Source organism: Monodon monoceros, unplaced genomic scaffold, assembly GCF_005190385.1.
Source record: "Monodon monoceros isolate NGI ecotype Baffin Bay Population unplaced genomic scaffold, NGI_Narwhal_1 Super_Scaffold_13, whole genome shotgun sequence".
Classification (NCBI taxonomy): Eukaryota; Metazoa; Chordata; class Mammalia; order Artiodactyla; family Monodontidae; genus Monodon; species Monodon monoceros.
The window spans coordinates 58987849-59001633 of record NW_021703769.1 but is presented as its reverse complement, the minus strand read 5'-3'; the positions used below and the strand labels follow the sequence as shown (position 1 = coordinate 59001633).

Genomic DNA, 13785 nt, shown 5'->3' with positions numbered 1-13785 from the left:
TTTCCAAAGTGGTTGTACCAAGCCATTTGCTTCTTGACTTTTCCCATTGCCAGATGAATATTTAACTTTATAAATCGGCTAAGCCCATTACCACTTGTCCATCTGCTTTCTGGTTTCCAAATAACTGTGGCTGTTTTCTCTTCCCCTGTTATCTCTGTCCTGGGAAATTTACTGTCTTTGCAGTAGGGTTTGTGGAAGGAACAGAGCTACGTGTGTGTTTTCAGTCCACCATCTTTAACTGGAAGCCTCTGTTGTGATTTTTTTAATTTTTAAAAATTTATTTTATTTATTTTCGGCTGCGTTGGGTCTTCGTTACTGCGCATGGGCTTTGTCTAGTTGCGGCGAGCAGGCGTTACTCTTCCTTGCGGTGCGCGGGCTTCTCATTGCGGTGGCTTCTCTTGTTGCGGAGCACGGGCTCTAGGCACGTGGGCTTCAGTAGTTGTGGCTCGTGGGCTCTAGAGCTTAGGCTCAGTAGTTTTGGTGCACGGGCTTATCTGCTCCTCGGCGTGTGGGATCTTCCCGGACCAGGGATCGAACCCATGTCCCCTGCATTGGCAGGCAGATTCTTAACCACTGTGCCACGAGGGAAGCCCCTCTGTTGTGATTTTAAGATGGCTTTTAGCTCTCTCAGTCTCACCAAACATAATTATCCCTGTGTTTTTTCTGAGTCATTTCTGCTTAATGGTTTTATAAAAACGTGGTTTTGTGACTCTCAGCCTTTCACAGCTACTGTAGACATTATTTTCTGCGTTCTGCATTGTGAACACAATAATAAGATCATTATGATTCCATGTCTTTATCATATATAGTGATTAATAACGAACACAAACTGAAGGTATAGTCTGTTAGGATTCTTTCCCTTAAATTTTTTTCTTCAGTTTGTAAAACTCTGAGTATACTATTGTATTTAGGATTTTTAAGCTGATCAGATAATGTCCAAGTCCAGGCAAATCCGAATACTATAACATTCAACCTTGTAATATCCCAATATTTAATCTCGTAATATCCCAACATTTAACCTGTAGCATCCCAGAATTTAACCTTGTAGCATCCTAACATTTAACCTTGCAGTATCCCAGTATTTAACCTTGCAATAACCCAACATTTAACCTTGTAACATCCCAACATTTAACTTTGTGGTATCCGAACATTAACCTTGTAGTATCACAGCATTTAACCTTGCAGCATCCCAACATTTAACCTTGTAGCATCCCAACATTTAATCTTGTAATATCCCAAGCGTGTGTCCCAGGTGTTCCCATTGCCCTTGAAACTTCTTCACCATTTTGGTTTGTACACCAGGACCAGGAGGCACAGTGGAACTCCTAGAGCCGTGAATTGGGAGTCAGATCATGTTTTCCCAAAGAACCAGTGGTGTATGTTGACCCCCACTGACCCTCTGGGCCCCCTGTGGGGCCTCCTTCCTATGCAGAGATGGCAACTGGCAGGGCAGGATGGCAGCAAGGAGTCCCAGACATCTTTGCTGACAGTGGTGGTGACCATGAGGCAGACAAGGTGACAGGCACCCTCAGTGCCTGAGGTGCTCCCAAGCTCCCAGACTCTGGATGTCCCCGTCCATTTACCACTCAGGCTCTTCCTCAGGAGAGCTAACCCTTTGTCCTGTGCTTAAATTCCTCTTTATCCATCCCTCCTGCATCACAGAACTGGCACGACCATGTTTCTTATCCCCTGGTTACAGTTCACTTCATCTGATATGGTTTTACTCATTAGAATAGTATTAGCATGAGGAGGGGCCCCAGTCAGCTGGTCAACCAGATGTGTCACGTGTTGTAGTAAAGTAACAGGCTTGTCAGGGTGCAGTCATGCAGGTGCTAATTAGCACATGGTTAGAATTCCATGAATGAGAGCTGATATTATGTTTGATATTGCTTCTTATAGAGTGAGCTTTTGAGTAACCAGGAGAGTTATATGCTTCACTTGGTCAAACTCAGATAGTGACCTTGGCTTACCTGACTCTTCAGAGTCTCAAGAATATAATCAGCCTGCAGACCCTTTATCTTTATCTTCCCTGCTTCATCATATATCAGAGATATGTTATCCCAAAACCACTAATTTCATACAGCTTACTTCTAATGTAGCAAATAATATTTCGAAGTATAAATAACCACGATTATACCTTTATCGACCCTCTAATCAGATGCATTTAATATACTTACTACCTTACGTAATACATTTCTCTCGTCTAGTATATTAAATTCCCTTATGATCATTGTTACCTATGGGTATAAATAGTGGTTAGTTTCCTATGCTAGCTGGTAAGAGAATTTTGAAGGGAAGAAAAGACACAGAATCTGGCAACAAAAACAGAAATCTCAAATGTTTTACTAGAAAGTAAACAGAGTGGCTAGGGAGAAAAGCTTGATTATAACTCTTATGTAGTTGAATTAATACATTCATCCGTGTTGTGATGAAAAAAACTAGGTTTTTGTGATTTGGCCTGAGATCTAATCACCAATTACAGTGTTATTTCTGTGACAAACCCTAGTTACATTTCAAACAGCCAGTTTATGAACGAACTTCTGCATACAATACAGTTTTCTTTAATATTTATTTTGTTTATTTTATTTATTTATTTACTTGCTCCCAGTCTTAGTTGTGGCTGGCGGGCTCCTTAGTTGTGGCATGCGAACTCTTAGTTGTGGCATGCCTGTGGGATCTAGTTCCCCGACCAGGGATCGAACCTGGGCCCCTGCATTGGGACTGCAGAGTCTTAACCACCGCGCCACCAGGGAAGTCCCCAGAGTACATTTTTAAAATACATATTTATTTATTTAATTTATTTATTTGGTTGTGCTGGGTCTTAGTTGTGGCAGGCAGCCTCCTTAGTTGCGGCATGTGGGCTCTTTAGTTGTGGCATGCAAACTCTTAGTTGCGGTGTGCATGTAGGATCTAGTTCCCTGACCAGGGAACAAACCTGGGCCCCCTGCATTGGGAGTGCAGAGTCTTAACCACTGTGCCACCAGGGAAGTCCCCCCACAGTACATTTTCAAAATGAAGACCACTCTAAGAGGTTAAAAAAAGTTTTATAGGGCTTCCCTGGTGGCACAGTGGTTGAGAGTCCGCCTGCTGATGCAGGGGACACGGGTTCGTGCCCCGGTCCGGGAGGATCCCACATGCCGCGGAGCGGCTGGGCCTGTGAGCCATGGCCGCTGAGCCTGCGCGTCTGGAGCCTGTGCTCCGCAACGTGAGAGGCCACGACAGTGAGAGGCCCGCGTACCGCAAAAAAAAAAAAGTTTTATAATTCTAGTGTCTTCCCCTTTTCTTTTAATACTGCTGGATGCTACAAAGGGGATAATTTATAAACTTTGCAAGTTAGTAAATCCATACTATAATGTTCGTAAGTGCAGAATTATGATGAATTCAGAAACTGTAGAGCCTCATCTTTATTTGGAGAAATGACATTACTCCATCAGAATGGAATGCTTAAAAAGATTGGTTTTGATACCCAGAATCTCCCCTACAATTCCATCGACCTCCTTTGGCAGATTTGATGCTTTGGTCAAAGGATTTGCTACTCTATATTCCCTATTACCACGACCTGCAGTGCCTGTCTGAATGATTAAACAGATTAAATGGATATATTTCAAGAATGTCTAGAATCCCCCTATATTTGGCACACATTTGGATGTACTAACCATACCTCATAAACCCAGGGGTCAAGTTGTTTATGGCTGAAAGCCTGAAGGCTATTTGTTCTTTATTGTTACTGAATCGATGGTTCCTTGATCGGTGCTACGAGGATGGTCCTCAGCACCAGGTGGAAGAAGTGTCCTCCTCCTGATGGCTCCAGCATAGCCTTGTGTACACACGCTGAGCTTCATGAGGAAAGGGACTGTGTCCATCTCATTCCTCACACTATCCAGGCCACCTAGCTGTGTACACATTATGTCATCGGTTTTTTTGTGTGCGTTTTTTGGCCACACTGCTCGTCATACAGGATCTTGTTCCCCAACCAGGGATCGCACCCGTGCCCCTTGCAGTGGAAGTGCGAAGTCTTAACCACTGGATTGCCAGGGAAGTCCCATGTCATTGTTTTTTGTTTTTTTCCATTCATTGAGAGTAGATGCAGCAGGTTTCCTGTTGCTACTTTATACCTGGAGAAATGAGGGCAGCACACAGTTAAGTAAGAAGTGGTGTCATGGTGAAATATTATGTGTGAAGTGCTTTCCTTGGTGCCCTGGCAGATAGAAACCCTCACTGATGATAGCAAGGGCCATGTTTATGATTGATTGTTGCCAAAAGAGCACAGCCAGTTGGTCACACAGTGAGATTTAGAACCGAGTCTCCCCACTCCCTGAGTCCCCAGCAGTGAGCCCCACTGATGGTCCCATTCCCAGGCCAGTCCTCCATGGCTGAGCCCTGGGCTCCATGTAGCTCAGCTCTGAGTCCTCACGCCCCGTCCCCTCCCCCCGTGACTGCAGTAAGCCTTGGTTTTGCTTGCCTGTAAACAGTGGTAACAGAACAATGGGATGGATGCTATGTGAACCCCAAATAGTGTGATACCAAAAAAAAAAAAAAAAAGCCTCCCTTTATGCTTTAGCTTTGAAGTAATACAAATCCCTTCAAATCAAACCTTTGTCAAGAACCGTGCCATTTTAGAGCTGGTGAAGCTGTTGACGAGTACAGGAAGTCCCCTGCATACGAACGAGTTCCATTCCAAGAGCGTGTCCGTTAAGTCCAGTTTGTTCGTGAGTCGAACAAAGTTAGCCTAACACAATCGGCTCTATAGTGCTGTACTGTAATAAGTTTATAAAACTTTTCACACAAATACATGAAAAACAAACAAAAAATAAAGACATTTTTAATCTTCCAGTACAGCACCTTGAAAAGTACAGTACAACAGCTGGCACACAGGGGCTGGCATCGAGTGAACAGGCAAGAAGAGCTACTGACTGCAGGAGGGAGAGGAGGTGGGAGATGGTAGAGCTGAAGGATCCTCAGCAGTAGGAGACGGAGGGCAAGCTGCAGTTCCACTCACACCTGACGTTGATGGCACAGGTCTGGTCCCTTGGTGGATTCATTCAGTTCTATTGACTCTCTTGAAGAAACGATCCAGTGACGTCTGGGTCGTAGCTCTTTTTTTCTCGTCACAGATGACACGGTAGCACTGGATTGCATTCTGAACGGCTGCTGCCACCTTCATGTACCGTTCTTTGTTCGGGTCCTGTGCCTCAAGAACTAACAGTGCCTCCTCAAATAAAGAAAGTCCCCTTGCCATTTCCTGCGTTGTGAATCTCTTCAGTGCTGCAGTTACTTCTTTCTCCTCTTGTCACTCCACTCCCTCAGTTATTTTCACTTTTGTTTCCATCGTTATTGCTTGGCACTTCTTAGCAGTACCAGCTACATCACCACTGCTTTTATGCTTGCTTCTGGACATCTTGGACTTGAAATAAAGATACTATACTACTATACTCTATACACTGCTATACAGTAAAGTACACAAAAGCACAACCACTCGTAGAGGATACACGCTCGTGACAATGTGCGCCAGACACGTGAGCTAACTCATGTGATTGGACATGCGAACACATGTTAGCATGTTTGAAAGTTCACAACTTGAAGGTTCACATGTAGGGGACTTAGTGTAAGTACAAAACTCTTGGTTGCTTTTGCAAAGTGGCAGGGACACTTCAGCTGGTAAGAAGGACCATTCTGTTTCAGGCGTAGTCTGGAAATACGCAAGTTGTGAATTGGGCAAGGTTTTCAGAAGATGTCTCTTGCGTAAGGTGCCACAAGGCCATCCATTGGGCCACCAAAGGGACAATGTGAGGATCAGATGGGATAAAGTATAAGAAGATGAGATTAAGTTTATGAAACTTTGAATAGTTTGTGATCGGGAGAGGTGAATGATTCAACACGCTGGTGGCCTGGCTGAAAAAAAAAACTCATGCCGATGGCTGTGTGAGAACAGCTTGTCCAGGGGGTGCTCGTGGCAGATGGGCCGGTCAGGAGGGTATTGCGGTCCTCTGGGCAGTGAGCTATAACCAGGGGAGAGGAAACATGGTCTTGCCGGTTCTAGGATGCGGAAAAGATGGGTAGAGAGGAATTTAAGTAGAGGAGAAAGGGTTAGCTTTCCTGGACGGGGGGTTAGGATTTCCGTGTATGAATTTTGGGGGTGTGGGAGCAATTCGGTCCATAGGAGGCAGATGCTGCTACCTGTTTACAGCTTCGCAGATTGCAAGAAGCCATACGTCATGCCTTCAGTTGCCTAAAAATTGGCCGCAACTCCGTTAGGAAAAGAGACTTTAGAAGACCACAGGAACAGTGTGTGTGTGTAGAAGTTGGTTTGCAACTGGGTGGAGAAGCTGCTGGACTTCTGTTCTTGTCAGAAGGCCTGGACTGAGGAGCAAGGGTTCTAAGGCTGCCCCGCCGATAACCTGCTGCTGAAATTAGGAAGAGGAGGGATGAGAAATGGGTGTTCCATGCATATCCCAGTATCTTCCTATTAATTTCTTTTTTTTTTTTTAAGATTTTTTGATGTACACCATTTCTTTTTTAAGTCTTTACTGAATTTGTTACAATATTCCTTCTGTTTTATGTTTTGATTCTTCGGCCCTGAGGCATGTGGGATCTTAGCTCCCCCACCAGGGATCGAAGCCGCACCCCCTGCCTTGGAAGGCTAAGTCTTAACCACTGGACCTCTAGGGAAGTCCCTCCTATTAATTTCTGTATTCAGTCAAATTAGACCAAATCCATACACATATCTACCACGCATCTTCACTGTGCAAAGAAAATGCTGCTGGAGACCACCCATCACTTAACAGCCCAGCCTGAGGGTGCCGTGGGGAAGCCAGGGTCTGTGTGAGGTCCCAGGTGGGAGGGTACACCTAGGAGCTGGGGCAGGCAGGAGGCTCTGTGGGTGTGAAAGGATTTGACAGAGTGCAGCAGCAGCGGTCTCTCTGCCAGGAAATCCTTCCCCATCACAGGCTGAGTCACCTGCCTCCCCTGCGCCGGCCTCAGCTGGAGAAGTCGTTTGGTTTGCAAGTAACTGCTCAGCATGGGCTTACTCGAGGGCCGCATTGATTTTGTTGTTTCTTTCACTGCTGCTGGTATTGAACTGGGAAGTCCACTCTAGATCCCCCTGAATGAGTAGCCCATTACCTCACCTGACTGTTTCTCTACTCTTCCACTATTTCATTCAACTTTTCCTGCCAGTGGTTGAGTGTGTTATCATCAGTTCTCGTTTGAGTTCTTGTGCCTTCAGGGACTGGGGAATATAGAGGTCTTATTTTCATTAACTAAGCAACATCCTTTCCTGCCGCTTTGCTGCAGAGAACGTTGGTTTCCTTGTTTGTATTTAAAAAAGGAAGAAAAGCTTCTTACTAAAACAGTGAATAGATTCATAACCCTGTTGAAATCATTTCGCAGGATCTCTTCTTTAGACGACCTCCACAGGGGAGAGAAAATGCTGTGAAGGTCTCAGAGGTGGATGGTTCTTGTAAGTAATCTGCTGGTGGGATTTTGCATCACTACGTGTTGCTGGCTGGGGTGGGTGGTTCAAGGGAAATGGAAGCACGTGAGTTCAATGCTTGTTTCTTGTTCTATCTTTTCTGTAACCAGGCTATATTCTCCGGTGCTTTGCAGCAGCTTCTGTTTTCCTTTACCCCCAAAGGGGGAAACAAATGTGTATTATCATGATGTTTTGTGCTTGGCAGGTACGCACAAAAATTTCTGCAGTAGCTGCCTGCACTTCTGGTTGAGATATACTTTAAGTGACGCGTGGTGGTTATTTTCCCTTCAGGAGTTGGAGCCCTAGTCTGGGGGTGGAAAATGGCAATAACATGGACACCTCTGTTCTTGGAAATGAAGTAACCACTAGGGTTCTCAATAAACAATAAATTGCAGTGCGTTACAATCCTAAGAAAAGCTACATGGCCAAGAGTTCATCTCATCCTTCCAAGGGTTTTACCATTGCTTCTGAAATATTATGGCAATATTCCACGAATAGCCATCCCAGGTACATTCTGATATTTACTTTTAATGTGCCATGCCCGCAAGAGTTTAATTGTGGAATAAATGAACCGGGCATGGGAGTTTTATCCTAGTAACAACATACAATTTTGTCTAATCATGTTGAGCTGTAAACTAAGCTTTGATAGACCTGTGTAAAATTGAAAACCCAAGTTAATGTCAGAAGTTCCGAGAAGAAGAAGGTTCTTTAGCTGCAACACAAATCCCTGGGAGAGAACGCTGAGAACACAGACCCTGAACACCTCTTTGAGAAAGGCTTGCTAGCAACTGAAGCCAAGCCACACATAGGTGTCTGATATCAGGGACAGTTAAGAAGAATACGGAAGAGAATCCAATATTTCTTTTTTAAGGGCACAGGCTTCCTTCTCCACAGTGGAAAAAGCCACAGATGAGAAAAGCCTGGTCCCACACTGCTCTGATCAGTCTCTCTGGGGTGCCAGCCCTTGGGGAGAAAAATGATGCCAGGTGCTCACCAAACCTACTGCACATCCCCTGAAGATGGTGAGCCTTGCAAAGACGACTGGGCTTGTCCAGCATCTATGTAAAGTCATCCAGTTTTGTTCAGTTCTAATGACTTTCTGATTAGAAACATAAACGTGCGTGTGTGCGTACACGCAGTGTGATGTATGTGTAATTAATATACATGCAGTTAGTTATATGTGTTTATTTTTTATTCATTTATTTATTTTTTTGCGGTACGCGGGCCTCTCACTGCTGTGGCCTCTCCCGTTGCGGAGCACGGGCTCCGGACTCGCAGGCTCAGTGGCCATGGCTCACGGGCCCAGCCGCTCCGCGGCATGTGGGATCTTCCCGGACCGGGGCACGAACCCGTGTCCCCTGCATCGGCAGGTGGACTCTCAACCACTGCACCACCAGGGAAGCCCCCCCCCCAAAAAAATTCTGATATACACAAATGGGTGTGTTGAATGTAATGCAGATGTTTTCATTAAACTTGGCTTTTTACCATCTAGAATTTACTCCTTCACTTTGAAATGCTTACCTAAAAATTATTTATATCCCTGGAGAATGTTTTCATTCCTTTAGAAATGATTTTTTTTTTGGCTGCACCTCATGGCTTGCAGGATCTTAGCTCCCTGACCAGGGATCGAACCCATGCCCCTGCAGTGGAAATGCGGAGTCCTAACCACTGGACCGCCAGGGAAGTCCCCAGAAATGATACACTGATTGCTCTGTGTACATGGTTGGGTTACTGATAAAGAGGGAAGAATTACTACATTCAGGTGTGGGGTGGAGGGAAGACAGATCACCTTTTCTATACCTGTTTGTACCAAATTCTGGAAATTATCTTGGTATGAATCCTTAACCGCTGCCCTCTGAATTGTGGGGTTATCATTCCCATTTCACACATACTGAGGCCAAGGCTCAGAGGACCCAGGTGACTCATTCAAAGCCACACAGCTTGTGAAGGGCAAGAGCCAAGGTCCAAACCCATGTGTCACAGACTCCCCATCCACACCTTGCCAGATGGGGGGGGGGTATAGAAAGTCCTGGAAAAGCTGCACAAGAGAGGCTTATCTTTGATTGAAGGGATCCAGGGAAGATGGGCTTCATGGTTTTTAACAGGTTATTGGGGATTATTTGTGATTTCTCCAAGAGCAGCATCCCTCTGAAGTTTGGAAACAAACAAACATCCTGTTGTGTATAATTCACAGCTCTTCACTGTAGATTGTTTTGTAGACAAGGTCTCCTTTCCAAGATTTGAATAAGTCTGTCTTTTTTTTTTTTTTTTTTTTGCGGTACGCGGGCCTCTCACTGCTGTGGCCTCTCCCGTCGCAGAGCACAGGCTCCGGACGCGCAGGCTCAGCGGCCATGGCTCACGGGCCCAGCCGCTCCGCGGCATGTGAGGTCTTCCTGGACCGGGGCACGAACCTGTGTCCCCTGCATCGGCAGGTGGACTCTCAACCCCTGCACCACCAGGGAAGCCCCTAAGTCTGTCTTTTGAGGTGCTCATTTTTAACTTTTCTGTGTATGGTCATTAGCTACTCGAACATTCTTTGTGTCTTCCTCAGTCAGTGTATGAAGCATTGTGATGAAGTGTCTTTTGAAAATCAAGAATGGGAGACACTCTGCACCCCAGTGTATTATAAAGTCCTTGTCCTGTGGATCAGGACTTCATAATACACTGTGACCAGGACACTGTAATGAGAGGCAGCACTCTGAGCTGGAGCACCAAGTTCAAGTTCTCCAATGGGAAAAGAACAGACCAGTGGGGTCTTAGAGGGGTTTAGAGTCAACACAGATACCCACAGTCCAAGTTCAGCTAAGGAAGCAACATCAGTCAATGGCCTCTTCAAACCAGGAGCCCCAGGGCCAGCCCAGACCAGTGAGGAAGCAGGTGCTGCCTGTAGGCAAATCCCTAGCACCACCGAGGGAGAGGCTTCCTGGTCCCCAGTGCTAGGCAGGACCTGCTTCTCCCCTCGCCTGAGCTCTTTCTGTGGGGATCAGCCAGCCTTTCCCCAGTAAATTCCACTCACCCCCGAGACTGGGGTCTACTGGAAATGTAGCCACCTGACTGGCCTCCCCTAAATTTTCTTTAATCCTTAGGATCCTGAGGCTAAGGATTTTTTTTAAAATTCTTTTTTAAAAAATGAAAATAATACATAAGCTTTTTAAAATTTAATTCTTTTTTTAAAATGAAACTGATACATAAGCTTGGAAAAGGTGAGGAAGAAAGGAAGGAACTTTAAAAATATAGCATAAAAGGTTTTAAACCAAATGTGAAAGTCTCCTTCACTCCCCGCTTCTGTTTCCCAGATTTAAGCAGAGTTGATAGTTTCCTTTGTATCTTTGGAGAAGTTCTATCCATAATATATGAATATGTGTAAGCCTTCTTAAAATTTATGTGTGATTTTTACTCCTCCATGTCTTACCTTTTTAATTTAATATATATTACAGATCTTTCCAGAACATCTGTGCAGATCTACCTCTTTATTTTCTCTTCATTTATTTATTTTATTAGGATTAAATATAAAAATATATCAGTGAGATATGGGTGTTCTGAACTCTTAAGTGTCTAACAACATAGCTAAAAGTAAGTGAACACCAAACTTGGCAGAATTACCAAGAGAAATCGATCGATCCATAATTAGAGTGATGACCTAACCAGGTCTTTCAGAAACTGATGCAGGTCAATAGGCCAAAAGCAAAGAATAATGACATAGGAGGTTTGAATCACCCCATTAACGAGTTGGATTGAGTGGAAATATGAGGGACTCTGTGTTCAACAGAGAGTGCACATTCTGTACACAGTCTCATGGGATGTTTAGAAAAGCAGGCATATACTTGCTGTAAAGGAAATCTCACTGCTAATCTTGTGGTTGTAATTTCTGAAGTGGCTTTGTCATTTCCCTCTCTTTCTTTCCTGAGTTAGTTCTACCAGTTCCTATTTCACATCTGCCTATTTTCCGACCATCTAAACTGAATTCCTTTATTTCTGCTTTATGTTCTTCTTTCTTAGCTGTAATTGCTTTGTAAAGACTTGGCTGCTTTCTTTTTAATTCATGATGGAAATGAAATGTGGGGTCTAATTTTCGTCTGCTCATGGCAGCATTTTTCAGGTGAAATTTTATCATCCCTCGTGAAGGTGGGCTTCTCTCTTTCATCATTTTTCATATGCTGTCTTTGCAGGATGCTGAGCTTATTCCGCAGGACTATCAGGAATCATGTCCTTTCCCCGCTTTGCTTTTCTCAGTCATGCTTAATAACATCTGATACAGATGGGTGTGCTTCTATAATTTACTTGACAGATTGTCTGACTCACTAGTTTGAAAGGAACGGTTTGTGTCTCTTTGACTCACAGCTGACCCTGGTAGCTAAATCAGTACCTTATACGTAGTCAGTACTCGATAAATATTTGTTGAATAAATTAGCACCAAAAAAAAAAACCAGATCTGGAATTAAATTGGTCATCTCAAAGCCCATTTATTAAGGTTTTAATACATTATTACAGGAAGCGTGGAAGCCAGGAATCTGAGGGAGGAGGGAACCCACTGTTTGTCTAAATAATCATCTCCACACTGACTCCTGAGTGCCAGGGGGAATGTGCTTCATATTAAGGCATTGAGCCCCTGCTCTCTAACACACTGCTAGTAGAATATAAAATGCCTCTTCCGCTGTATGGGGAAGGTTTGGCAAGATACACGTGCCAGTTGATGTAGCCGTTTGGACTCTAAGAATTTTTCCCATAAAAGTGGTCACACAGTCTGCACGGTCGTGTGTATGGTAAGAAAATCTTAAATAGCTGTCGTTTGAGGTTAGCGTTCAGAGCTGGGTCCATACACCTCAGGGGTGCATTTGATGACCCCTTGAAACAGGGCAGAAAAGTCACAACTATTTATATTTATTTTCTAAATAAAAGATAGAAATTCAGCTTCACTAATATTTATAATTAGAATGACTCTACACCATCGCTCAATCAGCAGTTTTGGGTCAGATGGCCAGTTAGACACTGAATTTGCAGGGGAAGGAGGACAGAAGTTCCCATCTCACTTGTTGATTTGTTTTTAACATATGACTGCTTTTTGCAGTTTCCATGTGTCCAGTTGAGTGGATTTCTAGATTATTCTCTAATTCGATATTATAAAGGCACAAACAGCCTCAGCCGTTTCAGGACATGACCCTCACTCTTCCAGGGACGCCCTGGCGGAAGGAGCAGACGGAGGACCTGCAGCGGGTGCTCAGGACCGTGGACCCCGAGATCCCACTGGTCCTTGTCAGCGGCAACCATGACGTGGGCAATGTCCCCACCCCCGAGACCATCGCGGAGTTCCAGCGGACTTGGGGAGATGACTATTTCAGCTTCTGGGTTGGGGGCGTCCTGTTCCTCGTCCTCAACTCCCAGTTCTTTTACGATGCCTCCATGTGCCCTACCTTGAAGCAGGCCCAGGACCAGTGGCTGGACCAGCAGCTGAGCATCGCAGGGCAGCGGAAGTGCCAGCACGCCATCGTCTTCCAGCACATCCCGCTGTTCCTGCAGAGCATCGACGAGGACGACAACTACTTCAACCTCACCAAGTTGGTGCGGAAGGAGATGGCAGACAAGTTCTCCCGAGCAGGTAGGCCTGAGACCCCAGGTGTCTGGGTGATCTGGAAAGGAGGTGTCCAGATCCTTCTCCTGCCCCTCTGCGGCCTGGCAAAGGGGAGAGAGGATGGGACTTTGGGCAGGACTGGATTCTAATCCCAGCTCTGGCACTCATGGCTGTGTGGCCTTAGATGAGCTGCCTTGCCCTCCGAGCCTCAGCTTCCTCGTCTGTGAAGTAGGAGTAGCAGAAGCAGCTCTCTCGTGGGGTGGCTGTGAGGATTCAGTGAGAAGGGGCCTGGACAGGATTAGAACAGCCCCAAGCTGAGTACTGAAGTCATAGCTGCTCACAGCTGAGGATGGGGACCCTGCAGGTTGGGGGTTATTGGGGGGTGGGGGGGCCGGGCGGGTCTGGTCTGAGTGTGGCTGTATGTGCCCCAGGCAAAGGAAGACGCCAGGAGTATCTCTTCTCATTTCTCTGGGAAGCAGGAACTTGCCCAAGGGCAGATGATAAGAGCCAAACCCTACCAGTATTAGACTTACCCCGGGAAATCCTGGAACGTGGCTATAGGGCAGGTCCTGGAGCCTCATCAGTGTTCCTTTAGTGAGGTGGACTGAGTCCTCCTCCAGAAGTAAGAGCAGAAATCTGTTTAGTCGGACCTTAACCCTGCTGTGAACTTTAAGCTAATCATACATATGACACATACGTGAGCACACACACACACACACACAATGAGGACACTCCATTTCTAGAG

General features: G+C 45.3%; 1 protein-coding gene across 4 annotated transcripts in view; it reads left to right on the top strand.

The window, feature by feature from the left end:
• The window catches only part of CPPED1 (calcineurin like phosphoesterase domain containing 1), a 114309-nt gene that overhangs the window by 61817 nt on the left and 38707 nt on the right, over window positions 1–13785 (top strand). For 3 of the 4 annotated variants that reach the window (XM_029221828.1, XM_029221824.1, XM_029221825.1), the window contains one exon: window positions 12645–13067. In XM_029221828.1, the coding sequence (XP_029077661.1) occupies window positions 12645–13067 (423 nt within the window). Of the gene's footprint in view, window positions 1–7389; window positions 7460–12644; window positions 13068–13785 lie in introns of all 4 variants that reach the window. The other variant, XM_029221827.1, reaches the window with a different exon arrangement.